Below are 22,871 nucleotides of genomic sequence, written 5' to 3' on the forward strand. Positions count from 1 at the left end.
ACCAGCAGCAGGAATAGCAATATTATTATTGATTTTGACATTTAAGGCTCAAACTGCAACACATTCAATTAAACTCTAATTTAATTTAAATTTAATTAAACCTAACTGATGTTTTTAGACTATTTACTGCAGACAGTTGTGAATAATAAGGTCCAATAAAAGAAAATTGGTACTAAATCTGCCATGTTAGTTCTTCCTATTCATATATTTTACTATTCCACGGTTACACCGTTTAATTGGGCATAAGGGTAAATATTGTTAAACTAGCTCACGTTAAATAATTTTTTTTACCAGTTTACTTATGTTTCACTGAGATCAATAATATTGTGGACACTCATCGCAAAGTCCATATCTTTGTAATTTAGAGTATTTTGACGCCGTTGCTCGGGGAACGTCACTGCGACGTCATCGCGTTCGTGCATTCAACTCTTTCCGGTTCGAGTAGCAGCCATCTTGTTTCCCCTTGCTAGCTAAATAAAATAAATAATACGCTGAGCCGGACTTCACTTCGAACCCGTAAAACAAAGTGAGTAAGAAATTAAAATTGTATGTGTGCAGAAGGTTTACAAGAAAGGCGCCCGTGTTGGGTGAAAGAAGGGACAGTTACTTCGCTTCTTTTCATTTGCTGTTCTTGACCAATCGACGATTGTTTTGGAAGATGAACATAGGCGCCATTTCCCTCCCCGCTCTCTGAGGCGCTTATTGGTGGCCCGCTGAAGGGATCACGGGCGGTCAGGAAACTGCTGTTTTGTGTCCACCATGTTGGCTCTCGCGTCCCTGATTGTCAGACGGAGTGGCCAATTTCTACTGGGCCCCGAATGGCGTCAGTTGCAGAACGAGCTTAGCCCTAAAAACCTTGATTGGTGGAATCTAGTCCGAGGTTTGATTGGTCTGAAGGACAGAGCCAAACGTTGTCTTTATTGGTTAGACTGCTTCTTCCTAGCCTTGGAAAGCTTTGCAAACTTTCATTTGATCGCAGGACTCGTTGTCCAGTGGTGATTAAAATTACACACACTGCGGATGATCACCTGTCGCCAGTGTGCATCTCCAACAAGCTAACATTAACTTCACTGATGTTAGCACGGTTAAGTCACGGTCAACAGCGACCACTAAAACATTAGCTACTAGTACTGACTGTGTGTGTTTTAACGTTGATGTCCCATGTGTTTAGTAGCCGATATGTGACAGTTTATTTTTATTTTAATATGCTAGTTTACTTTAGCGACCTTAGGCTCACCGATAATGAAAAACTTCCCGTATGCTTCCCTGGGATGTGCCATTGGTTTCAGTGTGTCCCGCTAGCCGCTTTGTTCGTCCTAACTGGCTTATAATGTTTACTGTAACGACCTAGTTAAAGTGCAACATCTTATTAAAGGCTAACGCGTTAACGAGCTAAGTTGTCCTCATAGTTACTGCCAGTGTAAATGCACTGTGCTATCAGTATGTAAATACAAAGTGTCTTTTGTTTTGCTCACTCAGGTTAGTTTAGGCAACACTTGATTAAACCTAATGCATACACCTAAGAATAGATTTTAAATGAGCCACAATATCAGAACAAAATCTTGAAGCTGCACTAGGTTTTGTCATTAATGATTAAAAGAACAGAAATGTGCTCCTCTCATATTAAAGCTATACAGAAAACAATACCACCTCTCAGCTGTTTCCCTAGTGAATGTAAGAATTTCAGAGCTGCTTCAGCATTTGGCTATTCATTATTAGCAGTGGAGAGAAATAGGTTGTACAGTCCTGCAGCCTTTCCTGCAGCGTAATTTACTTTATTAATCTATTAGATGTAAAATAATCTGTTCTTATTTCACTGTTCTCTCTGCATGTTTAATCTAGTGGTGACATTATATTTTAAATGACTTGAGGGTCGGTCCTACTTTCGGTAGCCTTAATCTGAGTAATTTATGTGCAAATCAGTCAGCTAATCCTTTAGTCACTAAGGTGTGCATGTGCTTTTGCAAGTTTGTGGGTCAATGCATTGCTTGCCTCGCTATCCTGCGGGTGCCGTGTATTTATGAAACCCATAGTCTGGCTGGTGTATGTTTATCTCTAAATAGCGTCAGTGAGAGCAAACATATCCCTGCTGCGGGCAGCACAGGTCATGGGAAGGTCTCATTTGTATGGTGACCTTGCCAGGTGTCATTACTGAGGCATTTTGGGTAGCCAGAATACATATACAGAGAGGACTGCTCTGGCATGGCAGCCATGCTGGAGAGATTAATCTTTGTGCAGCTCCACTCTAATCATTAACTGGATGGCTGTAGTACCTGCTCTAGTCCCCATGCTCCTCACAAAAATAGAAAAGGGAACATTTAGCTTTGTTTCTCTTGAGTCTCTATCTTGTTCTAGCGCCCTCTCTCCACTTGTTCTACCCCTCCCATCCTGTAACAACTCTCCTCTCTGTCCTTCTCCATCCTTCCGGTTCCCCTCCCCCTCTAGATTTTTCATTGATGGGGCAGGTTTGCGCTCTGTCTCTCTCTCTCTTAAGCTTGTTGTGTTCCTCGCTACAGTCGGGATTTGCAGTAATATGCAGCACAAAGCTTCAGGTCATGCCACCATCCTTTTGCACAAGTTATCAGTTACTCTGGACAAAAGTACATTACCATCACACCTTTAATTTCTGTCACTTCTACACACTTTATTGTCTAAGCTTTATATGTCTAAATGAGTTTGCATATTATATGTGGAGTGGTGCATTAAACACTATGAGTTATGCACATGAGCTGCAGTGTCCTGCTTTGGTATTTTAAAGTAAAGGTTACGGTGTAGAAAGTATTCACATTATACCAGTGGTGAGTTAACAAGAAGGGCATTGTATGACATTGCTGACGTGGTTTTTTGATGACGTTTTAATTGTGGAAGTTGCTGTGAGCGTAGTTTTTTGGGGTCAAGACAACAATGTCTTTGTTTACAGACTTTCACCCATATCTCTTCAGTCTTGTTTATCCACAAATAGGACGAGAATCAAATGCACTCTTTTCTTCTTTGCCCCCCTCTTCCTGTTCACCAGTCAGCTGATTCTTCTTCACTTCGTACAAAGGCTCTGTAATGATCTGTTGTGCAGTAATTAGTTTTTGTGTAAATTTGATTGACACCATAATTAGGATTTCATTGGATTAATGTTGTGGTTGCGGTAAGTTACATAACTAAATATTTCCATGAGTAATGAGAATTTGTTGAATAAAGTCTAATGCAACTAATTTATATTCTAACCGAATAATTAGTGACCATGCATGTAGACTATTTTTTTTTTTTTAGCATTAGCATAATATTAACAGTACAATGAATCTCATTATAACAAGTAGGCTGGTTAGAGGCTAGATGTTTGCAGTGTGACTGTGAGCAAGGATGAATGAGAAAGCAAGGGCAAAACGTGTGTGTGTGTGTGTGTGTGTGTGTGTGTGTGTGTGTGTGTGTGTGTGTGTGTGTGTGTGTGTGTGTGTGTGTGTGTGTGTGTGGATGTGCATGTATACCTGTGCACACGTATGAGACAGCGAGTCTGCCTAGTATGCTTTTGTACTTTAAATCATGTGGATGCAACATGCGGCATCCATTCTGGCACTTGCTCTAGCCAGTGAGGGCCAGCGTGGCTGCCTGCATCACAGTGCTGTCAGCCTGTAGCAGCAGAGAGGAGGCGGGGCGGAGGGAGACATTTAGTTTGACATTGTAAATAAGCAGAGAGCAGTTGTCAGAGAGCAGCCCGTGGAACCTTTCTCATCCGTCCAGCAGCAGGAGCAGCAGGGGACCGCCTGAGGACAAACAATGCCGAGGCAAGCCACCACTAGCACACCCTCACGCACTCCCCGAAGAGCTTTCTACAACTTTATTTGCTCTTTTTCACCTATTCTCGTCTCTACTGTCTCTTCCTCTTTTCTTTTCCCTGACCCCTATCCTGCAGCTCAAGGTAACTTAGAGCAGGAAGTTGGCTGTCGGTAAAAGGGGGTTGGGCGGAGGCAAGAGGAGGGGCAGGGGATGTGTCAGAGCTGATTGGTGTGCGCAACGTCCAATGGCAGAGGAGGACCTTGTCTTCTCATTGGTTGCAAGTGCCAGAGTGAGGTGGGAGCCGGGTGTGAGGCGGGGTTTGAGTATCACGTAGCATGCTAGATTGATTACTCTTGAATGTTAAAGGGGAAGGAGGCTAGAGATTTTTGTCTGTGAGTTGGGAGTGCCGCTGTACTGTTTGCCTGCTGTTGCGCTGTTGCCTGCTGCTGCGATGGCTTTCTATTCCCTCTCACCCTCTTTTCTGCGCCGGGCCAGGGGTCAGCTCAAAGACAAACGCACAGGTCACCGGCTAGAGAGAGGGAGAGGGGTGAGATAGTAAAAAAGACAGGGAAAGAGAGAAGGTCAGTGAGTTGAGAGGACTTGGTCAGAAGAGAAACAGGAGAGAGACGGGGTTGTATGTTTAGTTAAGAGGAGGACGTTGGGGGGCTGCTGAAGGAGACGGGACCATGTGTAAAGGGAGAGTGGAAGAGAAAAGGGGGGAGGGGTAGAATAAGGGGGGGGGTTGCTCTTCTGTGTGTGTCCAGGCTGAGAGCCTTTTTAAAGCCGTCCAGTGGAGCCAGTGTGCCTTTTGTCTGTTGATACGATCAGGCGACTGAAGGAAGTGAAGGAGTTTAAGAGAGTTTTTCTGTCAACCTCTGTGCCTCTTCTTCCTGCTGCTGCTGCTCTCAAGGAGACTTGAACAGGGCTATCCGTTTCCCTCTATTCCGCCCTGCTCCAACAGGGCACACCGTTCACCATGAAGGGCACAGGGGTAAGTCTGACCGATGAAAACACAAACCTAGAGAGAAGAGCCGTCAAGTTGCTTAGGCTTTGAATAAATTGTTGACGTCTGTGCACTTTCTGATATCTCTCTCTCTCTCTCTCTCTCTCTCTCTCTCTCTCTCTCTCTCTCTCTCTCTCTCTCTCTCTCTCCATCACGCTCTGCAGTGATGAGACTGTCTGTCCTTTACAGCCGTCCTCAATCCCCCTCCCCTTCCTGTTCTGTAGTACTCTCCTTGGAACGTTGGAGTTGTGCGTTTAGTGTGTGTGCGCGCGTCTCTCATCCTTGTCCTTCAGTTGTCACACCGGTACAACGTTTATGCTTTTTGCAGAATGGACTGTAGTTTAAAAAGAAAGAAAGAAGATATTTGTTCATGTTTGTTTCAATTGCGAAGTAACAACGTGAAGTCTGCCTGTCTGTCGTTGGTGTCACTTGTTGTGTTTTGACTTTGAACCACCATGCACACTGACTTCAGCACTCACTCAGTGCCCTGCCATCCACTGCATGTAAGTGCATGGCAGCCGGACCCCGTGGTCAGATGTGCTTCACTGTCTTGGTGGTGGTGTTATCCTGTGGGCCAGGGCTGCAGTGGCTCACAGTGTTGGTCCGGACCCTGCTTTCCCCCGGACGTCCTTGTTTACACGCTAGCGCCAGACAGTGACGCAGAGCTGAGAGGCAAAGATGGCATCCATGTTGAAAGGAGATTTGCTGTATGGAGGACTCTGAGAGGATATCTCTTAGCGTTGTTGTCACTGTTTGTGTCAGGGGTCCCCAGGGGTGGAGGTGCAGCTGGTTGCAGTGACCTCAGGACCCCCCAGGCCCCCGCCCCGACAATGCCAGACGCCCAGATGGGACAGACTGTCAGCCTGTCAGCTTCAGGGGCAGAGGAGGCTAATAGTTTGATCTGATCTCTTCTGATGGAATCTTTGGAGGGCGCCTCTTCTCTCACTTGCCTCTGACTCCCTTTCTCTCCCCTCCCTTGCTCCGTAATTGAAAGTTTCCATTGGTGCCTTTGACAAAACCAAGTCCCGTTGGGGAAAGAGAGAGAGAGAGTGTGTGTGCGGGAGATTGAGAGAGGGAGACTAAAAATAACTCTTAAGTTGAAGCCCTTGCTGCCAAATCCCAGGGTTGGCTGCTGTCTGCATGAGATTTGAATATCATTTATGCCCCGTACTGTACCACACCGGGGGAAGGAAAAAGTAAACGAAACACGCAAGCCACTTAGACATAGCTAGGCCTTTCAGCTTATCACTAAGGTGACCACTACCACCGAGCGTTCACTTTTTTGCCCTTGTCCCCCCCCCTCGTGTTTTTACATGTGTACACTGTCACTAAAGAGAGAGTGTGGGCTGCCAAGGGGAGTCAGCTGTGTTCCAGCATGTAATATGCAGGTAGCTTTAGCCCTGCCTACTTTGACGCCAGAGACTGGGCCTAGCATTGGATGAAGGTCACAGGAATGTGAGATTGGCTCCCGCAGTCTCTCTGTCAGCAATGAGAAGGAAACATGAGGGAGATGAGAGGACACAGGAAGCGAAACTCGAAGGAGGATACAGAACATTGCTTATATGTACAGTATGAGATGTTTTTATTAAGCTTTCTTAGAAAGTACACAGCCCGAACCACTGGGGTCACTTAAGTGCTGCAGTGAAAGTTGAAAAACCTGTCCTTTTCTATCCCCCCTCTCCCTCCCCTTCTCTCTTTCATCTCTCTCTCTCTCTCTCTCTCTCTCTCTCTCTCTCTCTCTCTCTCTCTCTCTCTCTCTCTCTCTCTCTCTCCCTCCCCCTCCTCCCTCTCTGGTTTCTCTCTCTCCTCTGTTGAATGACCTTGGGAGATCAGTGACTAGCACTTCCTGGAGTTGGCTTGAAGCAGAACCAAGGGCAAAGTTTGCACGGCCACTTGGTTGGCTGGTTAGGTCCGGCCGTGCCAAAGGGATGTTGCACTGCAGGTCACAGGGAGCATGACGGTCAAAGTAACTGTCTTTTTCTTTATTTTTATTTTTTTTCTAAAAAACACAACATTTGCGCACTAACATCTGTGAAAATGTTGTGCGTGTCTCAGTAGTTGATCTGTAATTCCTGGCTGGGAACTTTTTTTTTTTTTGTTTTGCCTGAGTAGATCATTTACCCTGCATGCTGTAACCATGCCAGTTTGTTTCTGTTTGGTATTTGTGATTGGGTTCATTGAGGTGGTGAACACTTTAATAGCTCAGAATTTGTAAAAACACTGTTGATTTATGACCATCATATAAAATGAATGTTTATGAGAATGACATGTTACCTGGCGTACCTGCATTTATTCCATCTATTTGGTTATAGTAAATCAGAATAAAAATGACACACTGAGTGTTAAACATTAAGAAATTCTCAGTGATCCAATGATATATCTAGTTTTTTAGCAATGTAGCAAATGTTGTGCAAACAGTTGTTTTTCTGTTTTAGAAGGCCAGTTAAAAACCTTTAACCTCGGTGACCTTCCTGCTGAACTGCCCGTTCTGCATCATTGACACTTTCACACAGCAACGTGTGGAAAAGACACCCATAGTTGGCACTATCATACAATAAAATAAGTCTTTCGGTCGATTTCATCACTTACAGAGAAACATAGTGGCAACCAGTCTATGTGGGCACGTGTTTGCACTTTGTACAGCCTGATGTTTTAACTGTTGATAACCATGAAGTGTACAATGTGGAAGGTTATTTAAGGTCATTGTATGGGGGACATAAATGATACTATATCTATACACTGTTTACCCGTATCCATGTCATTTGCTAAAGGCCCTGTAAAACATTAAGCCAGTTTTAAAATATCTGGGATTATCTGAACTGTATGCTTAAAAAAAACATGCCATAATTATTAGGTATATATATGTATATAAGTGATCTGGATTCTGACTGTACTATGTTTTCATTTTGTGATGTTTCTTGCATTTATTGCAGATTAGAACACTTGCCACACATTTACACATTAGTGTAGTACAGTATGTTCCTCTTTGTTTCCGTGTGGGTCAAGTCCTCTCAGCGCACATCAGCTTCAATGTGAAGTGTCAGCTCTGCTTCAGGGAAAGAACTGGGATGAGATGAATTCTTCTTCAGCACGATGACAATGTAATACTGAAACACCACAGGGAAAAGTTCACTCCTCAGCCTCAAATAGGACTTCAGGTTGCCTTAATCTGCCTTGCCTCATTACCTATCAACTATACTCAGCAAAATTAGGCTCAATTTACACCATCGTTCAGGTCATTAAGGGGGCAATTAACTGAAGAACCTTTTTTCTTTAAAAAATCCAATAACTTTCTTCAGCTGTACACACTTTTACAGTAATGCCTCTGTGCAGAGTTTGACGCTGAAAACTCTGCTCTGCCTCTTTGCCCTTTCCTTGCTCTTTCACTAATTTTAAAGAGCAAATGAATTGGCATATGGCTAAGTGATACTATCTTGTTGTTCTTCTTCCGGTCTTCTGCCTTTTCTGCCTGCACTGCTATCAGGATTATTTGGACAGGAATTGAAGGCTCTTGTAAAGTGGTGTGATGTCAGAGTTGGAGCGAGTCGGTGTTGCTGCTGTGAGTGGCTACTTGATGTGACGTACCAGTGAGCAAGCGAGGGAGGGAGGGAGGGAGGGATGAGACGGAGAACGAGAGAGGAGAGATGCAGGATGGGGCTGGCTGAACAACATTAGCGCTGATTCAGCTGCTGCAAGCGGAGCAGCATTGACTTTCTCAGAGAAGTTGGAAGAGGGGGATCAGGTGAAAGCAAGTAAGACAGAGCAAGAGAGAAACACACAGCCACGAGTGACAGAGAGAGTTGGGAAGTACTGGAGAAGAGACAGGAAGAGAGATGTAGAGCCGCTAAAGGAGGAAGAGCAAGTTGCTGTGTTGGACAATGTCGACAAAGCACAGACATCACGTTTGTTCTCAAAGAGAGACACACACACACACACACACACACACACAGCAGAGTTCGTAGGAAACCCAACACCGGCTTCTCTCGATGACCCGATGAAGGACAACAGAACCGCAGGGAAGAGGAGTGGAGGGATGCATAGCGCATAAAACACAGTGTCCCCTAATATAGCATACAGTAGCTTAGAACAACACAGCTGAGATGAGCTGGGCAGGTTCATTACAACACAATGATGCACAGTAATCTCCAGATTGCGCTCATATGAAAGCACAATACATTCACAACATCTGTAGACTCTGTATTTAGAGCAACTAACAATGCTGACCATAAGTATTAGGGCGTGAACTCGACTAACAATCTTTAGTACAGATTTCTATTAAAATAGTCCATCAAAGCTTACTGTAGATTAAAGACCTGAAATACAGCAGTGAATAGTACTTACCACTGCAGATAAAATAAGCCATCTTGACACTGGCTTTCTCTAGTTGTCTGCATCAACCTCCAGACCTTTTACAACTTTTATAACGTTGACATTTATTAGCTTTCGGGGAGTTTCAAAATTGATTTTCTTTGTGCAGTGGATAGCCCGACTCAGTGTTTGTTTGACTAGTCTAGACCCAGACCATAGAAGGTGTTGCAGAAGTCAGCAGAGGACATTATGTTCTGCACTTGTGTGTGTCAGACATAGACGGGCTCCCACGCAAACTTTCCATTGATGCAAAGCCATGGGAAATATGGTAATATTGGTATACTGTAGGTAGAATATGCTAGCTAGCTGGAAGAGCAGCGCTCAAGGGCGTGTTGATACTCAGCCCTTCTCTTTTCTCTCACATATGTTGCTCACTTTCTTTTTTTTCCCCCCCTCTCCGGCTTCAGGCTGACTCTAGCCACACTTGCTTTCTCATTTATTCTTACATATTTACTTCCCCTCTGCCCCCTCCTTCTGCTGCTGTGGTTAGTAAATACGCTGTGTGTTAAGATTGAAGGTCACGGGGTCAGAGAGAGGGGGTTGGGGTGTATGTGTGATTTAACAACAGCTCTCTCTGAGTTGTTTTAAAAGAAAATGCCTCAGTTTAAGATAAGTGAGGTATATGTGAGAGTGCAAGCTGGGGTGGTCTTACTTAGCTATTTATCAATTGAGTCATTTGCTATTTTAACTCTTCTATCCTCCTCTGTTTCCTCTGGGCCACTGCGTTGTTACCATGGTAATTAGCCTGATGGTTGTCTGTAATGCTGTTAAGTGAATTGCCTAATTATTGTTTCTTATCAGGCTACCAGTTGTAGAGAACCACACAAGCTGGCAGACAGCGTTACACACAGATACACAAGGTTGTCTTGTTCAAAATGATCACAAGATCAAGTGCTGATAGGGGTGCTGAAATGCTATTTAGCTGGAAAAACAAGCGGCTCTCATTGCTCTTATTTCGTTCACCCTATTTGCATGGTCATGGTTACGAAAAAAAATAAAGAAAGCTGCCAGAGGTCAGTTCACCCATCGGACAGAAGAGGAAAAACTACAATTCCCATTGGTCATTCCCTCACCGTGGAATGCTGGGATTGTTCTAGTGACTGCAGGATTTCAATCAACCTTGAAATGCAACTGGACACTGGAGCGTCAGACAGAGAAGGGGAGACATTGTCAAGGTCAATCACTAGCCTGGCATGCCATAGCTACAAGCGGCCTGATTGATTTATATAAAGCCACCCCCCCCCCCCCCGCTGCCATTCTGTCTCATTGATTTAGGCTACTCTCTGTCGAAAACTGTATGACAGAACAGGATGCGGGCAGTGCTTCTTCTATATTATTCAGTAACTTCCACAACTGCTGGATAAGCAAATTTTCCTGTCAAAAATCAATCAGGTAAAGGCCCTGCATTCTGAATTAGTGATTTATCTGTGTAAAATATTTACAGCTTTACCTTAAGTGGTATGAATAAAGGGGCTGACGTGGACCCACAGTCAAAACAATCCCCTCCAACACCGCTGTAACAGGGGAGACACTAGATGGAGTGTTGGAGTTGGGGTGATGGAGTGAGAGGCTGTCTTTTGTTTTGTATTGGCTTGTCAGCTGGACCAGAGCTGGAGCCATTCATGCTTGTTGGCCCAGAGTGAGAAAAGAAAGAAGATAAAAAGGAGACCCCCCCGTTCTCCTAACACTCTTTTTCTTTGTTCTGTCATGTCTCTCTCTTTCTCTCCGTGCATCTCCCTCTTTCTGTCTTGTTTGACCCACATAGCTAGTTTGCACAGCAGTCTGACTGCGGCCCCGTCGGTCTCTTACCTCCCCCTGTTAAAGCCTTTGGCACTTTGTCTTAGTGCTGGATTAATGCTGAACTGGACATGGCACTACCCCTCCCTCACACACACAAACACACCCCGTCTCTCTTGAGTAGCTCCACACACTCATCTCTTGTTCTGTCCCCCCCTCCATGTTTCTTTTTCTTCTCCCTTCTGCCAAATGTTTTCACTGAGGTAGGGAGAAAAGGGAGAGAGTGAAAGAGTGCGATCCAGACACTCCAAGCTCTGCATGCTCAGACAGGCAGGCCAATATTCCCCCAGCAGATTCCTGGCATGCCATAGTAACCTGCTGGATCCTCTTTCAAACCGTCAGACCCCTTGTAGAAGCACTGGCTACGTGTGTGTGTGTGTGTGTGTGTGTGTGTGTGTGTGTGTGTGTGTGTGTGTGTGTGTGTGTGTGTGTGTGTGTGTGTGTGTGTGTGTGTGTGTGTGTGTGTGTGTGTGTGTGTGTGTGTGTGTGTGTGTGTGTGTGTGTGTGTGTGTGTGTGTAACAGTTGGTTTTATTTCTCTTCACAACTTTCAGTGTGTGTTTTGAAATGTGCATCTGTCATCAAACTGGAATGCAGTTGTTGTCAGAAGATTGTTTTTCTATGACACAAATGCACATGCGTCTCCTAGATCTGCCGTTTCAGCGTTGTCCTCAGTGCTGGGTTCACCAGCAGCAATTGAGTTTCACATGACATGCTTGTGTTTGCAGAGGAGCTGCCGCTATGTGCTCAAGTTGATAGAGCCATTCATAATGGGGGTGTTTGCAGCCAGTCTGGTGGTGGGTTCTTGGGCATGTCAACATCCCACAAAAACAGGAATAGAAGCCTGTCAGGGCTCTATTTTAGATTTCACTGTATTATAATTATAGGCTGTGAAGGCATATGTGGTTCTGACACACGGGAAGAGCTCTGGGCAGCACAGGCCTGGCTTGAACTGACACTGTATTCTGTGTCCTGGTGTCTTGTGTCCTTCACGAATGATGTGTCTTGAGTGTCTGAATCATCACATCATGTCTTTTGTTTTTGTGTTTTCTAATAATTAACCTTGTGCTTCCACCTCTCTCCTCCCCTGTCATTCCTTGATGCAGCACAGTAGAGGATGTCCGCAGATGCGTTTGGAGCTGGGGGCAGCGATGCCCAGCAAACCCTGCAGTCCTTCTGGCCTCGGGTCATGGAAGAGATCAGGAACTTGACTGTGGTACGTTTTGTCTTCTAAAAACAAAAGTGCACACACACACACACACACACACACACACACACACACACACACACACACACACAGACCAATCAACACTAAGATTCAATGGTTTCTATGTGATTTCAAACATACACACATACAAATACTTTAAAGGAGAACTTTCTCATGCTCTATTCAGCGTCCCTAACACAACACCCATCCATTATTTTCAGAAGGATTTTCGCGTGCAGGAGTTACCTCTGGCTCGAATCAAGAAAATCATGAAGCTGGATGAGGACGTTAAGGTAAGAGGACAGTCTAAATAGTTGACGAGAAACCACATAACTATAGTACAATTTGTTTTATAATGCGTAGAAATTAAAGCCACCTTCTATTCCTATTTAGGGTCTTAATTCTGATAAACTTAGAGATGGAGGAAGTTAAGTGAAAAATAGGCAATGTATGGCTTTATCCTGGTCCTTGAACCAGTAAAACTACATTTCTAATTTTCTTACTTACTTTTTTCAAAGTTTTGATTGTCTTAATGATTTAAAGCCTGATGGATAATGTTTGTGAATTTGTCACGCGTATTCTATCAAGTTCTTAGTTTGTAGCCTTTTGTGCTCAGTCCACTTAGTGCCTGTGAATGACCTGTTGGACTTACTTCATAATGGAAAAATATTATCAGCTCTTGCGCTTTCAACAATGTCTGTTGATAAGAAGTCCATTATTTATATCACATGGGTTTACATCAAGACATATTAATAGTGTGCATACAGGAATAAGCAAGCATCTATAATGGAAATGACAACACTGATTGTGTAGCAAGTAGCTGTTAATACCACTTTGTGAAGGACTGGCATTGTATCCATAAGAAGCAGCTGCTTTTAATTTAACATAGCTCCACATTGTAGAGATTGTAGCTGCTTGTTGACTTTTTAAAACATATTCCACATGGCTGCAAGTTGTGGTTTATTTCAACAAAAACAGGGTAACTTAAACAATATGAATTAAACTGGGCTTAAAGTACGCCTTGATGCCAATACTAATCTCTCAGATTGGCTTAGGATATACTGTAGTTTTAGGGGCATGTATCCGCAAGCTTTATTCAACAGTACCTACCCACAATCTACCAACATTTGAACAATAGTTGAAGCACAAGGAGGAGTGATTATTTTTTCCCCTGTTACACCAGATTATCAGGCAGGGCTGTTCTAAAGAGAAAGCCTTGGGACGTTTGTGTGTGTGCTTGCGTGTGTGCATGCGTGCGGCTTGAATGTTTCGTGTCAAGAGCACTATCCCCTTAGTTAAGCAGCAGCTTAAAGTGGTAAAGAGATCAGGAGATCCCTAACATATCTGAAGACAAGACCCTTCTGTCAGCTCTGACACAGCAGCTTTTGCTGCATGTGTACATGTGAGTGGTATTATTACAGCCCATCTTGTGGGCTTTACAAATATGTCCATATACTTAACTGATTATTGTGTGGATTGACAGAGAGTTCAGTGCCACTCGATATGAAGAAGTGGAATTTGAAGCTAAGAAATCTGCCATTAAACGCATGCAGACCAGTGATTTTTTACAATGGAAGAGGCGTTCTTAGCGACAAAGTTAAGTGTTTTGGTGAATAATAATGACATTTTTCTGCTAAGCAATATAGCTTTGTTTGAGTAGTGTTTTGGGGTCACGCATTATTATAATGTGGTCTTTTTGAACAAATGAATGCATCTATTGCTGTGCCTTTGAATGTGATGAAGCCATTTATTACTCCTGAGTGACTCATGTTATAGCTGATATGTGATTGATGTTTGTTTGAGTCTGTGGGTGTATTTAACCAGGTGTAACTCCATCTTCTCTGTACAGATGATCAGTGCAGAGGCTCCCGTCCTGTTTGCCAAGGCGGCTCAGATCTTCATCACAGAGCTCACCCTCAGAGCATGGATCCACACCGAGGACAATAAGAGACGCACACTACAGGTCAGACACACTTCAAGAGATGTTTGAGCTCTGTTCTTGTCATCCCTTTTTCACTTGAGGTAACCTCTCTCCACTGTCTTCTTACTACACCATTTGTTGGTGCACAAAGACTGCTCACACCTGTCTATTGTAATTATAATTACATTTCCTTTTTCTTCTCTCTGTATATTTCTGCTATCTTTTTTTCTTTTTAACTCTTCTCCCACACCCTTCCATCATTTGGCATTCTTTTTGGTTTGTTGTGCCTGTGTCTGTGTGCATATACAAGCAGAGGCCCCTTCCAAGAACCCCGTTGAGGACTATCCCTCTGTTTAGTTCTTTCTCCCTCCATTGACTTTGAAAGCAAAGCCAGGCTGGGTGCCGTTGACCCACTTTTCCCTCCGGTGCCATTTTGCCTGCTCTGCTGTCCCAAAGTTGAATAAGATGGACTCTGGAATGATAGGAAAAGGGAAAAGGGAAGCAGGGAACATGAGCACTTTTATGGGAACAGTTGGGATCTGACAAGAGCTTGTCTCACCTGGACGTCAAGAGGGGAAAATTGTGGAGCAGAACATGAAAGCCCTTAAGTCCACTTTATCCATTCACATACCTCTGAGAGATTAGCAACCCATGGATATGTGTGTGTGTATGCCAACACAGGTAGAAAAAGAGGCCAGAAAAGAAAGTGTAATCGCTCTCATCGCAGTCAGTCTTGGAGTCTTAAATTGAAGACCTACTTTGGAAGTGTGTTCTCTTTGCTGTTGTCTTGACTTATCTTTAACCTAGAGTCCTTTGTTGGCATAAAATCTCCATTGTTTGAACTCTACACTGCATGCTTTAATTAGAAACAGCGGTTTACATATTAATTAATAACCACAGGTGATGCATTAGGTACACGTCACAAATGTGTTATTTTCTTGTGCCTTAGTGAAGGAAAATGGTACCCTCCATTTCCACATGTTCACAGATACACACACGCAGAACCTGAGTCCCATTGTGAAGAGGGCACGCCAGTTGGGGTCACCATAGCAACGCTCATCAATAGAACAAGTGTAGATGTGACCTGGTGTTACCAGATATTAATCAAGCTACTATAAATAGCTTCTAGTGCAGGGAGGGCCACAATGGGGGGTCCTGACAGCCAATATCCTGTGGAAAATTCCACAGAGACAGCACACTGCTGTGGATATAGGAAGGGGTATAGCAGCAGAGGCTGTGATCATGAGGGCAGGAAAGCGTCATTCCTGCTCATTTGCACCCATCAGACACAACAGGTTTATGATTGTGATGCTAGGGTGGTTGTTGTTTTTTTATTCATCCATTTTTCTTTTAAAGACTCTTGGTTGGAAAAAAAGTTGTTGAACCTTCACTAACAGCAACTAATGACTTTTTTCCCATGAAAACTGATTCAAATGATTAATCAGTTGAGTTCAATAATTTTCTGTTGACTAATCAATGCAGCCCTAAACTTATCCTCTCTTCCTTTTGAGCTCAGTTATTAAAGTAAATACCTGTTACAGTACTACTGGGAACTTGATTTCAGTTCCAAGGTAGCCTCTTGTGTGGCTATTTTGGGAGAGTTGACCTTAGGCCTTGAGGCATGTTTTATATATAGGTCGCTGCTTATATTGAATTAACATAATTTAAGTCTGACCGCATAGCTTGACCCTCTATGTCTGTTATGTTTACAGAGGAACGACATTGCCATGGCAATAACAAAGTTTGACCAGTTTGACTTCCTGATTGACATTGTGCCCCGTGACGACCTAAAGCCACCTAAGCGACAGGTATGAAAGCAAACACTGACAGGATCATAGTGATGTGTAAACAGCAAATGTCAACAGAGTTTTATTATTTTGGAGGGAAAAAAAAAATTTGCTTACACATTCAAGTTGGCACAATATAAAGAGACGGCCATTTGGGTCTTCATCTCAGGTGCTTTTCCATTGTTGGCAACCTGGAGGTGCTGTAAACATCCTTGACTGGAAGCTGGGGTTTGGACAGCAAGGGCTTTCAGTCGGATGTTTGCAGCATCTTATTGCCTCTGACAACCAACAGTAACCTCAGCAAAGAGGTAACATGAGATCAATTAAATAAGGATAAAGTGCCTTTTCTTAGTTTTGCTCAAGTAGGAGACTGATGTACTGTATACAAATGTAGCATACCAGATGGAGGATCGAGACATTTAAATTTGTTGTCAAGTAGACTGTCTCCAGGCATGTAAACATCCTACACTCTCAGCTGTGTTGTCATGGAGCTGGGAGAGGGGTGTTTACGCTTCTGGTGACGGAGAAACCTCATCAAGATTAAGCGCTGCTCATTAGTCAGTTATAAAGCAGAATGACAGAGGTCAGTGTTTACTGATATAATTTGATTTGTGATAGTTGTTAGACCCGAGTTCAAGCACCCTTTGCAGCAAAGAGTAAACGGAATACCAACAAACTGACTTTTGTGGCTAACCCTGGAAGAGGATGGAAAGAGAGCGTTTGCATTCAGTATACTGATATTACAGTAGAGCCACAAAGGTTTGATAATGTTCTTTTGTAAACTGTTCAGGTTGATTCGGGTTAAAACATATCACCATGTTAAGCCTTGCATTCCTCCAGACCTGCAGTCTATGGTATTGACCAGTATGGTGCTTGTAATGGATCTTATGTCCAGATTACATTACTCTTCCCCTGCGACATCCCATCAGTTATTTATCAGACTTACCCTCCTCTACCGTTACCCTGCAAAAATAATTCATGGAGATGTAATGGACTGATAGGCCTTCTTCCCTGTGTGTGTGTGTGTGTGTGTGTGTGTGTGTGTGTGTGTGTGTGTGTGTGTGTGTGTGTGTCTGTGTGTCTGTGTGTCTGTGTGTGTGTGTGTCTGTGTGTGTGTCATCTTCAGGAGGAGATGCGTCAGTCAGTAGCCCCAGCAGAGCCGGTGCAGTACTACTTCACTCTGGCCCAGCAGCCTGGAGCTGTACAGGTGCAGGGCACACAACAGGCCCAACAGCCTGGCGCACAAACAGCCACGACCATCCAGCCTGGACAGATCATTATAGCACAACCACAGCAAGGACAGGTACTACTAACGTCGTCTTTGAAAAGCTTCCTCACAGGGTTTTCCACAGAGCACCTCACAGAGCGCAAATGACACACCACCATTTAAAGGAGCAACAACAAAATAAAACCACAGCTGGATATGAGAGTTTTAGACAATAATAAGGGCGATGTGGAGAGGGGAGTGAATTATTGACTGCAGCTAACTGCCCCCACAGAAACACAAATTACCAGTTAATGAAGCCTGCACTGAACTTCTTCTCAGAAGTTTTTTTGTGTGTGTCTGTGTAACACCTGAAAAGATTACCTCTCCCAAGTAGTTTAAGCAACACATTCTAACCACCACCCAGCGCTGGGAATCATGCTGCAAAAGGCTTGTTACTCAGGTCATCACACCAGGCTTTATTGATATTAGTCTTAGCTCACATTCAGTAGCTGACCACTCTCCCACCAGCAGGAACAACTGAACCTCAGAACACACCCAGCGCACATCTCTACACACATGCACACCCTCCTTGTGAAACCCTGCAGAGGAAACATTTGATCTGAACACTCTGTTGACAGAATATTCCCTTCTCTGTTATTAACTTATGAATTGTAATAGAAATATGATGTTGATAGACACACAACAACATACAAAAACAGACTCTGTTTCTCGCACACGCACACACACACACACACACACACGGAGTATTGGAGAGAGTGCGTTCCACCTCTGGATCAGAGGAGTTAGCAAATAACAAACATGCATATTTAGGGACACTTTTCAATTGCCTTTCTTTCTGATCTCACTCTTGCTACTTTTGATGCCAAGCGTCCTTTCCCCAGCTTGGTCTCTGCATGTCATGCAACCGTGGGCTCCTGGGCTGCCGTGGTGCTTCATGCTGCTTCAGCAGACTGCCTTTAGCTGAGCTGTCATGCTCATTTGGACCTGGTCTGATTCAATAGCACTGCTGCTGCAGTTCCCGCTGAGCGCGGGGAGGTCACAGTATGACACTCACCTTACGTAGACTCCATTGTAGGCTATATACAAGGTGGCACTTTAAAGGTGGGCCTTGTGGGAATAAGTGACATTTTTACCAAAAAAAGAATTTTGGTTTGTTGAAGTGCTTTTGAGATAAAATAAAAACTTTGAAGCTTTATCTTAATTCCCCTGTTATTGCAACCAAATATCTTTTGTTGTCTAACTTAATTACACTTTTCCCTCTTGTCAGTGTCACATAATTATTTGCTGGTGTAAAACAGAGCTGGTTAGCGTTCCACTAGCCACCAGTTACATGCAATAATTGGTAACAGATTTGGCCTGCAGAGTGAAGTGTTAGCAGAAAATGTTTTAGAATGAAAAAGCAAAAGAGATTTATGGTGGGAGCAGACGATGGGCAGAGATCTCAATTAATACCCTTTACTTATGCATCTGTGTGTTCGTGTGCAGAGCTTTCAGTGTCACTAGTTGTCACTGTTGTACCAATTCTGTCATTTTTCTCTCAGGTCAACTCTCTCATAAGCACTTACGAAACTACAGTTGACATTACTGAAGCTGATCTAAATGTCACTGTGATGTGCAGACATTTCCAAAACCTGTCCATGAATTTTTTTTTTGTGTTTCCGACATTTCACCTCCAATGCTTTATCATTCATAAACCTGTCATCAAGAGTCATTTGCTGCTTGTGTCACTGTTTGCTGCTCTAACATTGAAGCTTTCTACGCATACACTCTCCACACGCGCTTACATTCATGTGTTAAGTTGTTGCAATCGCTGCTTTCTCACTGTGTGTCTTTCTCTCATTTTCTCATTCTATTCTGTCGGGCCATCAGATGCTGCAGGGTGCCACCATGCAGCAGTTACAGCAAGTGCAGGTGCAATCACAGGGCACACCCATCACGGTAAACACACATGCACATGTGCATTCATTAGTTCACTAAACACACACACAGAGGCCACTACTTTTTGTCACAGCCCTATAGGTGACTGCGGCCTACCAGCTCTGTCCTGTCCAGGGAACTGAGGTCTGTAGGGCTAACCGCAGCATGAGATCAGGTGGCCTTTCCTAGATAGTGTGACAGACGGAAGAGAAGGAGAGGACTTGAAACCTGCATTGTCACCTTATGTCTCCACTTCTTTTGTACCTGTGTGATGATCTTTTAACAGAATTTTAGGATAAGCCTTGTGGTGCTGGTTAAAATCTAATTCCAGGGAAGTTAGTGATTTCCTGGTTCTTTGCTTTATGTCAATCATAAACTACTTGCCTGTACCAGTTGTTGTTCAACAACTAATGTGTTACTTCTGTCTTTCTATCCTTCTTTCTTGCCTGTCTTTCTGTTTTTATCTTTCCTTTTCTTTCTTTTTTCCTCTCTATTAGAGTGCGCCTGTGGCTATGCAGGTGAGTGAGGGCCAGCAGGTACAGATTGTCCAAGCTGCAGCACAGGGTCAAGCTCAGACAGCTCAAGCCCAAGGACAGACCATGCAGGTCATGCAGCAGATCATCACCAACACAGGAGAGATCCAGCAAATCCCGGTAAGAAATGGCATCAAACTGGAGGGAAAAAAGCTATGGGAATTAGAAAGGATTGGTCAGGGAATTGAATGTATAGGCTCAGGTTAAAATGGCTTGCATATAGTTACCTACATTGTGTTTTAGTGAATTATCCATCCTTCACTGATTGATGGGAATCTTCAGACAAAAGTTAACATTTCTCCTGAGGAAAGTGAATCATTGTTGTTGCTGTTGTCCAGAGCAGGAAAATGGCTGTGACCTCTGCATTCAAATGACCTTTGCTCTAAACCGAACTCTGTCTCCCCCTTGTGTTGGTTGAATGTAGGTGCAACTGAACACGGGCCAGCTACAATACATCCGTTTAGCCCAGCCTGTCTCTGGGGCACAAGTGGTCCAAGGACAGATTCAGACTCTCGCCAACACCCAGCAGGTAATAACAATAGCAGCATAAATAGCATTCATATAACAAATTATATGATATTCAAGCATTTAGTGTTCATTTGTTAATTTTATTCTTATGTTTTCAGATCACACAGACAGAGGTACAGCAAGGACAGCAGCAGTTCAACCAGTTTACTGACGGACAGGTAACAAATGCAATAAATATATCCAAACCTTTAGTAATGACCATGACTATCTTTTTATTTGTTGCTGAGTGGGAGCTGACTCACTGTCTTTATTTATGGTTTGTTTGCTTTGTTAGCATTTCTCATTTTAACTAGGGCACATGTCACCTTGCTGCAAACTAGCTGACATGTGCCCATGAAGAAAACCAAGAAAGCCTCATTGAGTGTAAAAGTCTCTTTTTTTCAAGAGTCTGCCAGCAAAGAAAGGCAGCAGTAACGTGCAGTTCAAATAACATCAGACAAAAAAGACAAAATATGTCACAAATTGGAATTGGAATTGGACAGAAATGCGATTATAAAATTTCAAATACGGATAAAACATAACATAGTATTGAAGAAACAACCTAAGTAGCACCTTGTAACAACCTAAGAGTGTTTAGAACCATGTAGTCTGTTGTCATCCTGTTAAAATCCAGTTACACACAGACCTTCATCCTCTGTCTATCTCTTTGTTTTACAGCAGTTGTATCAGATTCAGCAAGTGACGATGCCAGCAGGACAAGAGCTCACCCAACCAATGTTTATTCAGTCCACCAACCAGACGGCTGACGCACAGGTCACGCAGGTCAGCACCGAATGAGCCCAACCAGGAACCTATTCTCCACACACACAACATGCATACCAGCCCATGTGACGCTGACAGATGCCACCAACTTCGACAAATGGACGCTTGACAACCTTGATTTTAAGCACTGCTCATGTAGACGAGGGACCTGAAATCTTGTAACACTCTTTTTTTTGTAAGAAACTTAGTACACTGGATTAAAAAAAACAAAACCAAAGGGACGCTGATTGACTCTCTCAGAATCTCATGTTAACTTGCATCCATGACACTTTTTGTACTTTTGTCACCCACATCTGTAGAGAAAATGTGCATCCACTGCCACAGTCCCTGACACCAGTCTCTCCACAGACCAACTCTATTCTTCCTCTCGTCTCATTTCAAGGATTTTTAAAACATTAAAAAAAGTGTGTGCTTTATTCCTGGCACCTTCCTTTCTGTTCTCCATTTGGAAATGAATTGGGGAAAGTGGCTGTCTCTGTCTACACAACCTGCTCCTGGCATATCTGTGGTAGAAGGTAGTCATTGGATTCCCACCTCCTGCTTTCCTTATGGGAAGACATGAATCATATCCTCTTTTATTGTTTTTCATGTAGTTGATGGATGAAATGAAGCCATATTCCTCAGATATCACTTTTTACAGCAGGTCAATCTAAGGGATCTCAAGAAGAGACTATAAGGTTCATTAATAATTTCATCTAGTTTTTTTTGTGTTGTTTTCCACATTGACGATGAAGCATGACTTTATGTTGTAAGGGCTTCAAACTGTGTAGGTTAACTGTGTGTGTGTGTGTGTGTGTGGGTGTGTGGGTGTAAGGGTGTGTGTGTGCTTGTATTTCAAGCTCCCACACCACATTTCTTTCATTCACTCTTTCTTCACCCCTCTGTCTTTAGAGCGGGGAATCTCTTCTCTGCCTCTATGCAGTTTCATCTTTCTACCTGGGTGGTTTTTGGAGTCTTGTGCCCTGGTTTAAGTCTCATGTACAAACACATGACTCCGTCTGGAGCAAAAAACGCCACCCTTTTTATAGAAGTCTTTTTTTCAATACAAGTGTTTTTCTTTTGTTTTTGAGATGATGTTTGGCCTCATATCTTCCCCATCAGTTTTTTTGTACAGTAATGATTATTATCAATGTTCTTATTATTGTTATTTTTGCATGTAGTTCAAACTGCCAGCATGACATGCAATAGATAGGTACAATTTTATTTTTGACGTTCCTTTTTGTAAACAAACTTTGTTTGTGAGAAAAAATAAAAAAACATAACTTGTCTTAAGACTTTTTGTACTAATCTTTGTTTTCATTGTTTTATTTTAGGTTAAGCACCTCACTAGTGTGTGGACTGTAGACAGGGAGACAGGAGAGAAATGCAACACCAAGACATAAGACTTGAACCAACCCCCCTACTGTATTTGCAGGTAGACACATCCCACCACCAGAGCCCAAAATATCATTGCTGTTGTTGCTTTTATCCAATGGGTATGAAATCGAAGCAATATCACAAGACATAATGTTCATATTTTGAATGTTCAAAACTCATCTTAATTGTCGACACAAGAGAATATTGGTGGCTTTAACTGTGTGAGCCTTGTGTTGTTTTCCCAAATGGCCATAGGAGGGCAGCACTGATCTAACAAACTAAATGCCACAGACATACAGTATTAGGGCACCTGATTTATGCAAAACACAGCTTTACACTTTTTTTTACCAGGAGCGTAGACATAACTGTACTGCACTGGTATAAATGTGCAATCAATATCTACCCACGTTGCACCCGAAGCAGACAATATGAACACCACTAATCTTATTTCTGCCGCCCTCCTCGAGTGCTGGAAAAGCTTCATGCTCTAAAAAGGGCAAGCGGTTAACAATAGAGTCACGAGTTATTTGGCTGGAGACTGCTCAGCTCCTGCGAGATCAGACTGCATTCCTTATCCGACCTAAATCTTAAAAGGAAGAGAAGTAATTATGGTGGAAGAGAAAATTAAGCAGGCAGAGAGATGCAGGGTGCTCACAGTGTCCCACTTTACACCAAGTAAAAGCTCTCATACATGGTGT

At 43.3% G+C, this 22,871-nt stretch overlaps 1 protein-coding gene across 8 annotated transcripts; it reads left to right on the forward strand.

Moving 5' to 3' along the window:
• Positions 1 to 417: 417 nt before the first annotated feature.
• Positions 418 to 22,089, forward strand: nfyc (nuclear transcription factor Y, gamma). Of its 8 annotated transcripts, none has more exons than XM_051391051.1 (11): positions 418 to 526; positions 12,041 to 12,150; positions 12,363 to 12,434; positions 13,991 to 14,104; positions 15,775 to 15,870; positions 16,976 to 17,152; positions 18,947 to 19,015; positions 19,492 to 19,647; positions 19,952 to 20,056; positions 20,154 to 20,213; positions 20,713 to 22,089. In XM_051391051.1, exons 2-11 carry the CDS (start codon positions 12,052 to 12,054, stop codon positions 20,830 to 20,832), a joined length of 1,068 nt encoding a protein of 355 aa, XP_051247011.1. In that variant the 5' UTR covers positions 418 to 526; positions 12,041 to 12,051; the 3' UTR covers positions 20,833 to 22,089. The 8 variants fall into 8 exon arrangements, with proteins under 8 accessions (XP_051247011.1, XP_051247015.1, XP_051247018.1 ...); XM_051391055.1 differs by having other exon boundaries at positions 12,366 to 12,434; XM_051391052.1 differs by lacking the exon at positions 418 to 526 and adding an exon at positions 3,658 to 3,776.
• The last annotated feature ends 782 nt before the right edge of the window (positions 22,090 to 22,871 follow it).

This window comes from Dicentrarchus labrax, unplaced genomic scaffold (assembly GCF_905237075.1).
Source record: "Dicentrarchus labrax unplaced genomic scaffold, dlabrax2021, whole genome shotgun sequence".
NCBI lineage: Eukaryota > Metazoa > Chordata > Actinopteri > Moronidae > Dicentrarchus > Dicentrarchus labrax.